The 13,006-nt window shown below is 39.6% G+C and overlaps 1 protein-coding gene across 4 annotated transcripts in view; it reads right to left on the reverse strand.

Annotated features, from left to right (window-relative positions):
• TOMM70 (translocase of outer mitochondrial membrane 70) overlaps positions 1-13,006 on the reverse strand; it is a gene marked incomplete at its 5' end in the record, with an annotated part of 38,067 nt that overhangs the window by 10,792 nt on the left and 14,269 nt on the right. For 3 of the 4 annotated variants that reach the window (XM_083438370.1, XM_083438368.1, XM_083438369.1), the window contains 5 exons: positions 433-640; positions 3,738-3,886; positions 4,786-4,895; positions 5,110-5,236; positions 7,094-7,267. In XM_083438370.1, the coding sequence (XP_083294496.1) occupies positions 433-640; positions 3,738-3,886; positions 4,786-4,895; positions 5,110-5,236; positions 7,094-7,267 (768 nt within the window). Of the gene's footprint in view, positions 1-432; positions 641-3,737; positions 3,887-4,785; positions 4,896-5,109; positions 5,237-7,093; positions 7,268-12,600; positions 12,859-13,006 lie in introns of those variants that run through there. The other variant, XM_083438371.1, reaches the window with a different exon arrangement.

Raw genomic sequence — 13,006 nt, forward strand, 5'->3', positions numbered from 1 at the left:
TTGAAATTCGCCTATTTCTAGGATAATTTTGTTTAATGTCTGCAACACAATGGGCAAAAGTAAATATTGGGCAATGTATACTGCCAATCATGTGCTTGCAAGGAACTGAAGGGAGAAAAGGCTGGCAATATGCTTAATTCTTAGTCTACCACTTTCCCTCTGTATATGCCCTCCACTCCCACCCCCAGGGTAGTGGAAATTGTTTTCAACATTCACTTATTGAATTTATTGAAAAAACACTTAAGCCATCTCACTTGAATCCTCAAAAGGTATAGTAATGAAAATATGTACTGGCTGAGGTCAGGTAAGAGGCAACATAGTTACTTATATATTCTACTCAACAGCAGGATCATAGAAATAATTGAACATAGTATCACTGCTTCATCAACTGCAAAACATTTCAGGAGGAAAATAAACACATTCATCACTCACCTTTACATTGGCATCTTCCATACCAATAACCTGATTCAGATCAGGTTTGGCAGCGTTTGCATTACCAATAAGCAGGTAGAATGTAGCTCTTAATAGTAAAGCTTCTGCGATATATTTTCCTTTAGCCTCAATTTCTTTAGTACACTCACTAATTATTTTGTCATAGTTTTCTTCTTCCATATATTTCTTTGCCTTTAAATAGCCAGAGCTGAAAATAACATGCATGGTGGTCATTAATGGACAGTGAGGAATTCTCCCTAATTCTAATAAAAAATTATGGAGAAGGCATTTTGGGTGGTATCACTGGCCTATACATTAACTCACAAACCAATTGGTCCAAAATATCCTATTCCTCATCAATCCAGCTTTTAAAATTTCAAATATGCAAATTAATAATTTACTTGGGTGTTATCAGAACTATTTCAACAGACAGCATGTATTAAAGCACACAATCAAATAACAGATATATGTTCAAAATGTTTCAAGAATTTATCTTAAAAAAAGGTTTCAGTATCCCAAGTACTCTGACTTTGTAAGGTGGCGATGGCCTTGAAACTAATGGTTTGAGTAACCTCCAGTTCAGAATGTTCATGTGTCCCGATTGACTGGTTGAATCAAATGCACTGTGTGTATACACACACACACCACTCTTCAATGTGTAGCTTATGGTGCCATTCCTTTGATATCTATGACCCATCTTCAGCAAAACTGAACACTCGAATTAACAGCATGTGCATTTGATATTCTCTTGAAACTGAACAACTGTCACTTCTCTTTTTGTATGCTCTCATACTCAAGTATCAAAAGAATAATTTCTGCTGCTCAGAAAATAAAATATTGGTTTTAATTATTTTAAAGACTTCAATACTACCCTTTATTTAATACTAGCTTTCAACAACAAAATTCCCAGGTAGCTATCAGAAATGAAGCTAAACACAAACCTTTGTTCTAGTAATACCTGAGATTTAACCTCTAATCCCACTATTTGCACATTTATAAACCAAAGTGGCGGTGCTTTGGGTATTCCTTCCATAATAAAGAAGCATTTGTTTTTAAAAAGCAATAAATGTTTTTGCTTATTGTTTAAATTTATACATTTTCTTTTTGCACATATGCCCAACAATCTGAAAATGATTCTCCTCCTGCACTACAAACGTATTCTACAGAATCAGGCAAGTTGGTAGTGTACAGCTAGGGCAAACTTAAGCCATGTTCTAAGCAATTCTTTTCCTTACAGATTTTCAAAGCTGAAAATATACAGCACCATGCATTTTACCTTTCTTATAAAGCATGCTTTAGAAACATAACGGTTTGCTCTACCTAATTCTAAGAAAATGTCACTTTCTGTGTACTTCTTGGATCGATACCTATCTTTCTGACTCAGTGGACCACCACAGAGGGAGGTGTACACCTAATATTCCTGATGACTTAAGCCAAGGAAAGAATCGTAAAAGGGATGCAAAATGTCATGCTCCCTCACTCCAGCCTTCTTTCTTTCACTCTTTCCTCCTGCTAGCTCTAGCCATGGTAAAGTGCTGTGATGGTACCAACTATAACCAGGCTTCAATTAATGCCTAACTAGAATTTGAAGATAGTAAAAAACAAATCCTGGTTAATATTAACCGTGTCTGACCCACAGAAGTAGGGAAGCAAATACACATTTGTTACAATGCTAATATTTTAAGAATAGTTAAAGCAACATCAGGATAATTATGTCCAGACAAGTCCACAGATCAGTCTCCCGAGCACTGGAAAATGCACAACCTAACACCAATTTTTAAAAAAAGATATGGGGGGGGGAGATCCTGGAAATTACAGGCTGGTTACTGGTGGAATGTATTGTTAAAGATTAAATAACCAAGCATATAGAAAAACAAGGCTTGCTGAAGTAGAACCAGGATGCCTTCTGCTAGGATAAGACCTGTCTCACTAACCTATTAAGAGTTCTTTGAGGGTGTAAGGAATTATATAGGTCCTCTTATGGATCAGGAATTGGTTAAGTAAAAGGAAGCAGAGAGTTGGAATAAATGGGCTGTTCTCCCAATAGAGGGATGTAGGAAGCAGAGACTCGTGCTTTTTAACTTTTTCATAAACAGCTTAGAGTTATTGAACTGGTCTTTGACTGTAATAAGAAATTACTTACTTACTTACTTACTTACTTACTAGCCTAGAGTTAAGGGTGACTAGTGAGGTGGCCAAGTTTACTTTTGATATTAAGTTGTTCAGGGTCATAACAATAACAAAAATGTGAAAAGAGGATTAGACAAATTAATGAAGGATGAGACTCTCCTGCTATTGTGCTCAGGGCCTGATTCTGGCCTTCCAATATGCATCTGATTGGCCCTTCTATAAATGTCTGTCCAGTATAAGTTAACAAGAAACTAACAACAAAACCAAATACCAGCTTCCATGTTGAGGATAAAAGGTAAGGGTACCCCTGCCCATACAGGCCAGTCGTGTCCAACTCTAGGGTTGTGCGCTCATCTCACTTAAGAGGCCGGGAGCCAGCGCTGTCTGCAGACACTTCCGGGTCACGTGGCCAGCGTGACGAAGCTGCTCTGGCGAACCAGCACCAGCGCAGCACACGGAAACGCCGTTTACCTCCCCGCTATAAGGCGGTACCTATTTATCTACTTGCACTTAGGGGTACTTTCAAACTGCTAGGTGGGCAGGAGCTGGGACCGAAAGACGGGAGTTCACCCCGCCGCGGGGATTCCGACCATACGATCGGCAAGTCCTAGGCACTGAGGTTTTACCCATAGCGCCACCCGCGTCCCATGTTGAGGATAGAGACATTTAATTACACTCTTATCCAATGATAGAAATGAGAACTATTATTATCATTAAAAACAAGCAGCAGCAAACATTAATTGGGGGTGACCCCATTCCACAAAAAGTTGAAAATGTTTTGCGAGTCTTAAAGTCTCACACCCACTTTTTAAGAAAGGAAATCATGTTACATGCCTTCTTACAACATTGCTACAAATCACTTCTTGCTCACTGTCACAACATCTACCTATCAACCATACCTTATTACAAAATCACACACCCTTACACATAAATACATTAGCTAGTAACCTGTTACTCCGTGTAGGTGCCACAAGCAAACGGTGAGCTGGTCCTCACACTGTATGCAGACTCCTATTACTGGAAGGAATGTAAGCACTAGCTTTATTTAAATTTTCCTGTTTAATTAATTATATGTGATACCACAGCAAAAGTTCATAGTTATAAATATGCAGAACAGACAATGATGAATACTAGAAAACCGAAAATTTACTCACTTAGGTTTATCATTTACTTACTTTTCTTTTATGACAGAGGCTTCTCCTTCTTTATCTTTATCTTCATCAGATTTCTCTCCCCTAAGAAGTGGTTGGGAGATAATGTCATCCGTGAAAGAGCTGAAGTATGATTTGATAAATTGTGGTGAAGGCATCAGAGGTTCTCTGTTCTGAAATAAGATGAACAGTGTTGGTTCAAATGCCATTTCTAATTTTTTTATCAGTCAATGGCAAGTAACTAATCCAACTGAAATTAGCACACAATTTAATTACACTTTAAAAAAAACTGATATCTGGTTCAATTTCTAAGTGCAGTTTAAGTGCTGGTGGCAGCCTATGAAGTACTAAACAGTCTGGCCAGGGTTTTTGAAGCACTAGTCCTTCCTTATCAGTCTACTAATTCTTTTCCATCTTCATGAAGACCCTTCTTCTATTCCCACACCTAAATTAAGGGGGTGTTAATGAGGGTGCTAATTCTTACTCGAGAATATTCTTTCATGGAAAATCTGGATGAACACCATGCTGTTATTAATATTCCAGGTCAGGAGGACTATTTTCCTGTAATATTGATACAACTGCTGATGTCTTGCTGGTTTACCATGATCACTGGTATTGTAGTTGATTCCTTGCTACTGAAACTGATAATTAAACTATCTACAACACATTATCCTACTGAAACCAAAGTATGTCTAACATAAATAAGACAGACCTCCATTTCCCTTCCCTTCCTGTTTTTCTTATGTTTACTTTTAAATAATAAGCTATTTAGGGTAGGAACCTGGTTTTTGTTCTTTGTGGAGAGCCATGTATATACCCGAACATGGTTGGTTTTTGGCATGTTATGCAGAAAAAGAGGGATAAATATCGTAAAGTATCTGACTTGTGGACTTGCTGCTTCTATTGCCTGTATCGGCTACTTCCACTGTAGTTACCAGCAATCCTTACTTTCACTAGGACCAGTTTTCAAATCACTTCACACTTGCTGTAAAAACCATTAGCACAGCTTTATTCTTGTAACCACCACCAAATCACAGTTGTGTTACTATCACAACCAATATTGAAAACATACCTTATATTTTTCTTTGGCCTTTTCTTTCCCAAGAAGTTTAAGAACTTTATCAGCTAGCAACATACTTTGCTGATTTTGAAAGCCTTCTAAAATGCACACTGCAGTGACATCTGGGGATTATAAACAGAAAACAATGATATGAATTATGAGTTCTTTAATCCTTGAAAAACTTTATAGCCAGTTGCCACAATGTACATTTTATCCCTCTAAACACATGGCTTATACATACCCCTCTTTGCAGCCAAGGATTTTGAAAATAAACATATTCTTTTGCTGAATTCAAACAACTTCTGCATCTTTAACTTTAAAGTACAACATACTCACCTTCTAAACATTCTTTCTTATTGTCCAACTTCTCATGTGCCTTTGCACGCCTGAAGAGCGCTTTTATGTATCTGGGATTTAGCTCAACTGCCTTTGTACAGTCTTGTGCTACCTCTTTCCATTTTTGCTGTAGATATAAGAATAACCAGTTACAAATATGCTATGTTCTCAAAGGAAAAAAACTACAGGAGATTTCTACCACTTTTAACACTGCAACCTAGTATGCTTTAATAGTTCTTAGTCCGAAATGATCTTATCTTCAGATGCTGCTCTAGATTTAAGTTCCAAATCCATCAATGCAAGCCTATGCTTGTTTACTCAAGAGCTAAGTCACAGTGTGCTCTAGGCAACTTACTCCCAGGTTGATGTGTTTAGGATGACAGAAAATGGTTACAACTACAGAGTAGTCTTACTAAAGTATTAGTAAACAGTTTGACCATAAAGCATATGAATTTTTCGCTCTCAGAGTAGCATCTTGGAGACAGATGTCCGGGAAAGCAAAGAGCAGAAGCAGCCAGTCAAAAAGGAAACTGGGAAACTCTGCAACCCAATAAGAAAATGAGTGTGTGCATGCTAAAACAAGATTTTCTAAAGAGATACAGCTGGTAGGAAGAAGTATTCAAAGCCTAGTGAAATCAAGACCTGGTACTGTACTATTCAAGCCCGAATAATGCAAATAAAGAAGAAATACCTTTAATAAGATACTTAGAAACATGCTTATTAAAAGTAAGTTTGCTACTGCAACTAAATTTAATACAATCCTCCCACTATGATTCTTATACTCAGAACTAAGACCACTGTGTTCTTATACTCAGAACTAAGACCACTGTGGCTTATTCCCTTGAATGCAGGCTTAGGCAGATTGTCTATTTGAAAGCTTACCTCTCCAGCAAACAAACAACATTTATCCTGCTTGCAAATTTCTTATCAGTTTCTGTCAAAAAGGTTTGCCATCTCACCTAGTCACACAAATTACTGGATTTGAAATTCAGTACTACCATGATTCATAAATTCAATGTGTTAATACATTTTTCAGTTTGGTCATTAGCGTATTGCAAATAAAAATAGAAATATAAATTTATCAGCTTTAAAAATTTTGAGTATGGAGAGCAGTATATTTATTAATTTTCTAGAGCAGCGTTAGGACAAAAGTAAATATAGTTTGCAGAATACAGAAACAGTAGAGTAAGCCGACAAACACAGAGTAGCCAGTATTTAATCAGAAATGTAAGGTATGGAAGTTTAGAAATCTAGCATTCCAAGAAACAGTGTCATCTTTAAAACCAAGAGAATCTCAGGTTCCATTTAAAATACACAGTCAGGCAACTGGGAATGTTATAATCTGTATAAGGCCGTGGTCTTTAGGAGATGCAACACAGCCATGTGTGAATCCTGCAATTCAGAACTTCCAAACAACAAAACTCACGAGTTTCATTTGGGTGTTCAAACTTAGCCTAACAAGGCAGGATATGCCCAAGTCCTTTGCTGCCCCCTCCATGCAAATGGGGAACAAGTGAGACAGCTTCAGTTAACCACAGCTTCGTGTGTGAACTGGGAAACTATGGTTAATGGCTCCCAAACAAGCCAGGATTTGTTATCCAACTTTAAACTATGGTTTAATATATATATTCACTTGTTTGGAAGGCATTAACCAGTTTCCCAGTTTGTATTTATCATGAAGCAATAGTTAAGTTCTCCTTCATGGTTTGTTTCCCTGCTCACATGAAGAAGATGTGTCTGAGTGCATGGAACTCATGCATATCCTGGATTCTTAAGTCTGAATTTGATCATGAAAACAAGGTCTATGTGCTGCTTCTCCCTACAAATGAATTGCAAACAGCAAGTATCACTTGTGAATTAGAAGAATTTTAAACCTCTGCATGTGCGGAGTTTAATGCCTAGGGGCTAGAACAAATAAAATGTCTAAACATACAAAAAAGCAGATGAAGTCTATATTAATAATGTTTGTATTTAAGATACATACCAGTTGCTCATATGCTGCAGCTCTGTTCTGATAAAAAGTAGAAAGGTCAGCATTTTTCTCAGGCGGACATAAACTGATGGCTTCGGTATAGCACTGAATGGCTTGCTCATATTTCCCAGCTTTAAAATATTTGTTGCCTTTGTTCTTTGCTGCTTGGGCTCTATCAAGAGGGCTCTGGGGAAAAAGATATATTTACCATTCATACATATTTTGAAAATACAAAAGGGTGGTCTTAATAAAACTTTAAAATCTCCAGGACCACCTTATAGAAACTGAGATATGAAAACTAGGAGCTAAACAGCAGCTTAAACCTAGGTTATGGGCGCAACAACGGAATGTCTAGGCACATTTTTTAATAATAAGAATACAAAGCTGAAAATGAATGAACTGCAGCTAAAATATTATGTTCATTTTTCACACAGTCTAGTCCTTCCCCTGCCCACCCCCCATATATTCTTAAGAGGGTCTCTTCTCCAGGCTTCAGAGAGTATCTGGAAGTGGGGAGGCAGGAAAAGGTCCTCTTTTCCTTCCACTCTGCAGTTTTAATCTGAAATCTTAGGCGCAGTACTGTACCAAGCTCAGAAACTGGTCATGCTAATGAAATTCTGTAGTAAAATGTGCCTAGAAAAATGGGAGTTCCGAACACTGATGGGGGCTGATCACAAGAAAGCCACTATTTTATAAAGATGCTCCTTCTATAGGTAAACAAAATACAGCATTCAAAATGTGGCAAAGATTTAAATATTTTCCCCGCCTTTATTTAGAGCAATCTATATAGAGAGCATCTTTAGAGGAGGCCTATATGAATCTCAGCTATGTATGGTTATAAGATGATGTGTATAAAAGGCTGCTACAGCTGCCAGCTGAGAGGACTGTTTAAAATATTTCCCTAGCTTTGTGGTGTAGATCTTGCTACCAATTTAAACATAAACATAAATTAAACATACTCTATCACACTAAGATTATTATTTTAATAAATAAAATAGAAGTAGAAGATAAGCCTCTTTTTATTACCAGCACAGGAAGGCAATATAGCTTACACATGTATCTCCTTTCAAGTCCAAGAGAATACACAACTTAAGAGAGAAGACTGTTATGGTCACTGAACATTCTGTGATGCTTCTTGCTTGCTAATAGTTATGAGTGACCAGTTGATACTTGCACAATGACAGCTAACAAGACAGCCTTCATGCTTTCCTGCTGACTTAGAGCCTATGACAAGCCTTTGAAAGGCAACATTCTCCAACTAGAAAGGAGGCGCTAAGAGAAATTCGTGTTAGTTTGAACTTTAAATTTGGCCTCCTAGAGAGTCAGACAAGAGAGCTGAGTTTTAAGCTGGAGTTGACTAGAACTGGGTTCAGTCTTGGAGCTGAGTGAACTAGTTATTCTCTGGGAATCTCAGGAATGATCAGCAGCTGTATTACTAGCTTGCTTGCTTCCATAATGCTTTGCTTATTTTTTGTAAACTAAAAACAAGTATTTATAGGATACCATGTATCTCTAGGGTTTTTTTTTTATAAATAAAACACTTAACTCTGTAGCACTGAACCTAGACAATTCTCTGCTCAAGGAAATGAGATGTGTGTTGAGGATGTTACTATGGACTTTTATTATTAAACTGCTCAATGTGCAACCAATGTGGTGATATAATTACATTCTCACTTGCAGCAATAACTAAGAATTACATCTTCAAACACTATGAATTTTGTTTATTTCTAAGGGGTCAAGTGGAAGAATTGACTTCTTCAAAATTAATGTTTTTAAAATTAAGACTCCTAGTTCTGGGGGGAATACATTTCAATGGTAAAATTTACATTATGGCCTCAATCCAAAGCTTTGTGGATTCCTTTGCAAACACAAGAACGTCAAACATGAAGCAGGCACAGGGCTGTATTGCATGACTTAGAAAATTGTGTTGCTCACAATGGAGAATCCCTACAAGCATGCAAAATATCCTCTAATTTCTACATTGAAAGAAAACACATCATAACAGAAATGTTAATAGTTTAGACATTAGTTGCTAGCAGATGAAATCTGTACTACCTGTCCAAAACTGCTCAAGTACCATAATATAGACTTAATGTCATTTAGTCTTGCAAAGGCTGTTTGAATAGCGCTTTATGATTACTACCTTGTCTCTCAAACACAAACTCCCTAAATGAGATAATGCAGGAGAGTATATTTGTTCATTTGTAAAGAAAACTATGGTAAAACCAAGCTTGATAAAAAGGTCTGTGGTAAAAAAGTAAACACTAAAGGAATGTGCATTGGTCTTCATTATTTTTCCATGTCACAAAGCTTATGAACAAGGCCTTTGTTTTTAGGGACAGTGTCTTCTCAAGCAGAATGAGGAATTTGCTGTCATTTAATGGGCATGATCTCAGTGAAGCCAACATATGACAAAAATTGACTAGAGATATATAAAGGACAAGTTTCAGCTTTTCCCTTACAGATGTCTAATTAAAAGCTGTCTATCAAACAACACAGGCAATTTTTTATTCTTGTGGTCCAAGATCAGTACCAAAATGCCAGTGAAAAATAACTGGCACCAACCACTTACACCAACAAAAATGCAGTGATTGTCTCTATAAGATATTAAAAGCTTGAGATTTGGAATACCTTTGGCTAAAAAGAGATTTCCAAATTCTAGGCACCTACATCATTTGTTAAGAAGGATGACTTGGGGACTTTTTAATATTTTCCATTCATTAATACAACAACAACATACAAATGCTATTAAGCTGCCTAAACAATAGAAGATACTTATCCTATTTCACTTTAAAGAAAGGAATATATTTATAACTACTCATAAGATCAATAAGTTTTAAAAGTGCACTTTAAAAAAAAATTGCCATTAATTATTTAACCTGATATGGAAAGTGCTAATATTCATTCTCCAATGCTTGCAAAGAGAATGCAAGCATTCCAATTTCACAGGCTTTCCTCAGATAGATTAAAAAATAAAATTCCAAGTTGGAAACAGAATTAAGCAACTGTTCACATCATGCAATCGGACTACACATTTTCAGGGCACAAGAATGTAGGCAGAGCTACTTTGGGAGCTGTGCACCATGTAAAAAATAAAGCCCTTACTTTAAGCCATGCTTTATATTCCTAATCCATGGCCTGGCATAATTGGCAATTAACAGCTCCCATCAAATGCAAGAGACTACAGTGGTACCTCGCAAGACGAAAAACTCGCAAGACGAAAGAGTTTTTTGTTTTTTGAGTTTCTTCGCAAGACGAATTTCCCTATGGGCTTGCTTCACAAGATGAAAACGTCTTGCGCCTTTTTCTTAAAACCGTCAATACATTTCCTATGGGAAACTGTGCTTCGCAAGACAAAAAATTCACAAGACGAAAAAACTCGCAGAACGAATTAATTTCGTCTTGCGAGGCACCACTGTATATACATTTCATTCTAAGATTAGAATGCTGGTAGATCCCCACTATCTAATGACTGCACTCGGCTTAGAAATCTCAAGAGACACCAAGAACTTTCATTTTTATCTATAGGAACATTTACTAAGACAGCAATAAGATGCCTAACTCTACATTAAAACAAGAACTGTTTCCAATTTATGTATCTTCCTCATGAGTATTTATCTCTGCCTTTCTTAACTTAACTGAATTACCTAGTAAGATTTAGACTGGGCACTAATTCCCAAACTGTGTGGTCATAAGTGCTAAAGTATGATTTGAAAAAAGTTTTGGAGCCTCAGACTAGGCCATGGGGAAGACCCCATACAGCTTTAGCTGCCAGTATGTGAACTATACCACCCTGAAGACAAAGATGCACTTGGATTTCCCAAAACAGTCATCAGTACAGATGGCAAGAGCATGGGAATCTCTGAAGCATTCATTACCACTGCCCAGAAAGCACACCTCCATGCTCTGGACACCCTGGGCAGTGACTTAATTAAGCACAGGGGAAAGTAAGCCTCCACTATGATGCACTTTGAACTGGAGCATCCTGCAGTTACAAGGTATCTTTTGAATTTAAAAACAAATTTCCTCCTATTTTAATCAAAAGTTGTTTATGGAATCAAAAGTTTGAGAAATATTTACATAAAATTTCAAAATATACGTCTCTAAATCAAAGCTGTTGCACTTTATTTCAAAGCAGTCTAGCTGAATCAGACAAGGCCCACTTAGTCCAGCATCCTGTTCTGTGACCAACTACATACCTATGAGAAGCCCACAATAAAGATATGAGAACAGCACTTGTGTTCCGGAACAACTGCTAATCAGAGGCATACCACCTCTGAAACTGGATGTAATACTCAGCCATTGATAGCCTTATCCTCCATGCATCTGTCTAACCCAATTTTAAAGTCATCCAAGCTTATGGTCATAACTACCATCCTGTAGCAGTGAATTCTAGTTTAACTATGTGCTGTGTGAAGTACAGTGGTACCTTGGGTTAAGTACTTAATTCGTTCCGGAGGTCCACCAAGGTACCACTGTACTTTTTCTCTTGTCCTGAATCTTCCAACGTCAGCTTCACTGGATGAGCCCTGGATTCTAGTACAGTGGCACTTTGGTTGTCGAATGGCTTGGCTCCCAAACAAATCAGCTCCTGAATGCCACAAGCCCACGAGTGTTCTGGTTTACGAACGTTTTTAGGAAGCCAAACATCCAACATGGCTTCCAATTGAGTGCAGGAAGTTCCTGGAATGTCCTACACCTATAACAGTTAAGAGCTGCCTTGAGGAAGGGCTTTCAAAGGTATTCATACTCTTAAATCCAAACCTATGAAAATATATACTGTATCATCAAATGGATCCCCAATCTCCCAGTGATGGAGTCTCATAACTGGATTCCCCACTTATTCTAGTAATAGCACTGAGTCTCACAACTGAGGGCTTTGTAAAGGCTAACTCCAGTTCCTATCCCAAGTCAATTACAAACTGGGACCAGACCCTGTCCAATTTCTAACGGGCATAAAACCATCTCAGTCCTTTCCGCTACAGCAGTTGTTGTTTTTTCCAGCTTGCCAGGGCCAGCAGCAAGAGCCTAGAATCAATGGCGGGGGGATCAGCAACTTGGAGAGGTCGCCCCTGTAATTTACTGGGAACATTTGATTCTATTCTCCAACCGAAACAGAGCGGCTGCCAGCTGCCCTCCGAAAGAGGAGAGAGAATCGGGCAGGGCTGAGGAAACGAGGGCCCTCAAGCGCTACGTACATTTAACTCCAACGATCATTCCCGCCCAGCCAAAGGTGAGGAGGGATTGGCGGAGGCGACAATGGGCTGGGTGTCTTTGCCGCCAGCCCCTGGGAGGGGCCGCGCGTTCTGGCCCTCCGTGTTCCCCGAGAGAGAGAGGCCCTTCAACACAACCGAGGGCCGTCGGAACCCCAAGGAGCTGTTGGGCTCCGGCACGTGAGCGGCCTCCCGCCGAGCGCGCGCGGCCACCTCCTCCCAACGGTTTCGCCTCCCCAACGTTCCATTCCCAACGGCCGCCCTCGAGCCCCGTTCCTCTCAGCCCGTCACCCCAGCCCTTCTCACCATCTCGTCCCCGCTGGGGCCATCGGGGTGTCCGGCCCCTGAGCCGTCGGCGGGCCCCGGGCTGGCCCTTCCCTCGGGGGTCTTCCTCTCGCTCGCCCCTTTGCCTCCGCCCCGCGTGGCGCGCCTTCGCCGGCCCCACAGGTACAGGGCTCCGGCCCCGAGCAGCAGCGGCGCCCCCAGCGCCAGGGCCAGCTGCCAGCGCGGCATCCCCGAGCCGCTCCCGCCCCCGCTGGCCTCCACGGGCTTCGAGGCGGCCATGATCCCCCCGTAGCAGCAGCAGCAGCTACTGCCGCTGTTCCTCCGGCCGCCGCCGAATCAGCCCAGGAGAAAGGGAGAGCGAGGGGTCAACGGAAACGAGGGGCATAACGGGAAAGGAGGCCTATTAAAGCTTCCGCTCGCCGCGTTC

Source organism: Podarcis tiliguerta (genome assembly GCF_965153285.1).
Source record: "Podarcis tiliguerta genome assembly, chromosome: 4".
NCBI lineage: Eukaryota > Metazoa > Chordata > Lepidosauria > Squamata > Lacertidae > Podarcis > Podarcis tiliguerta.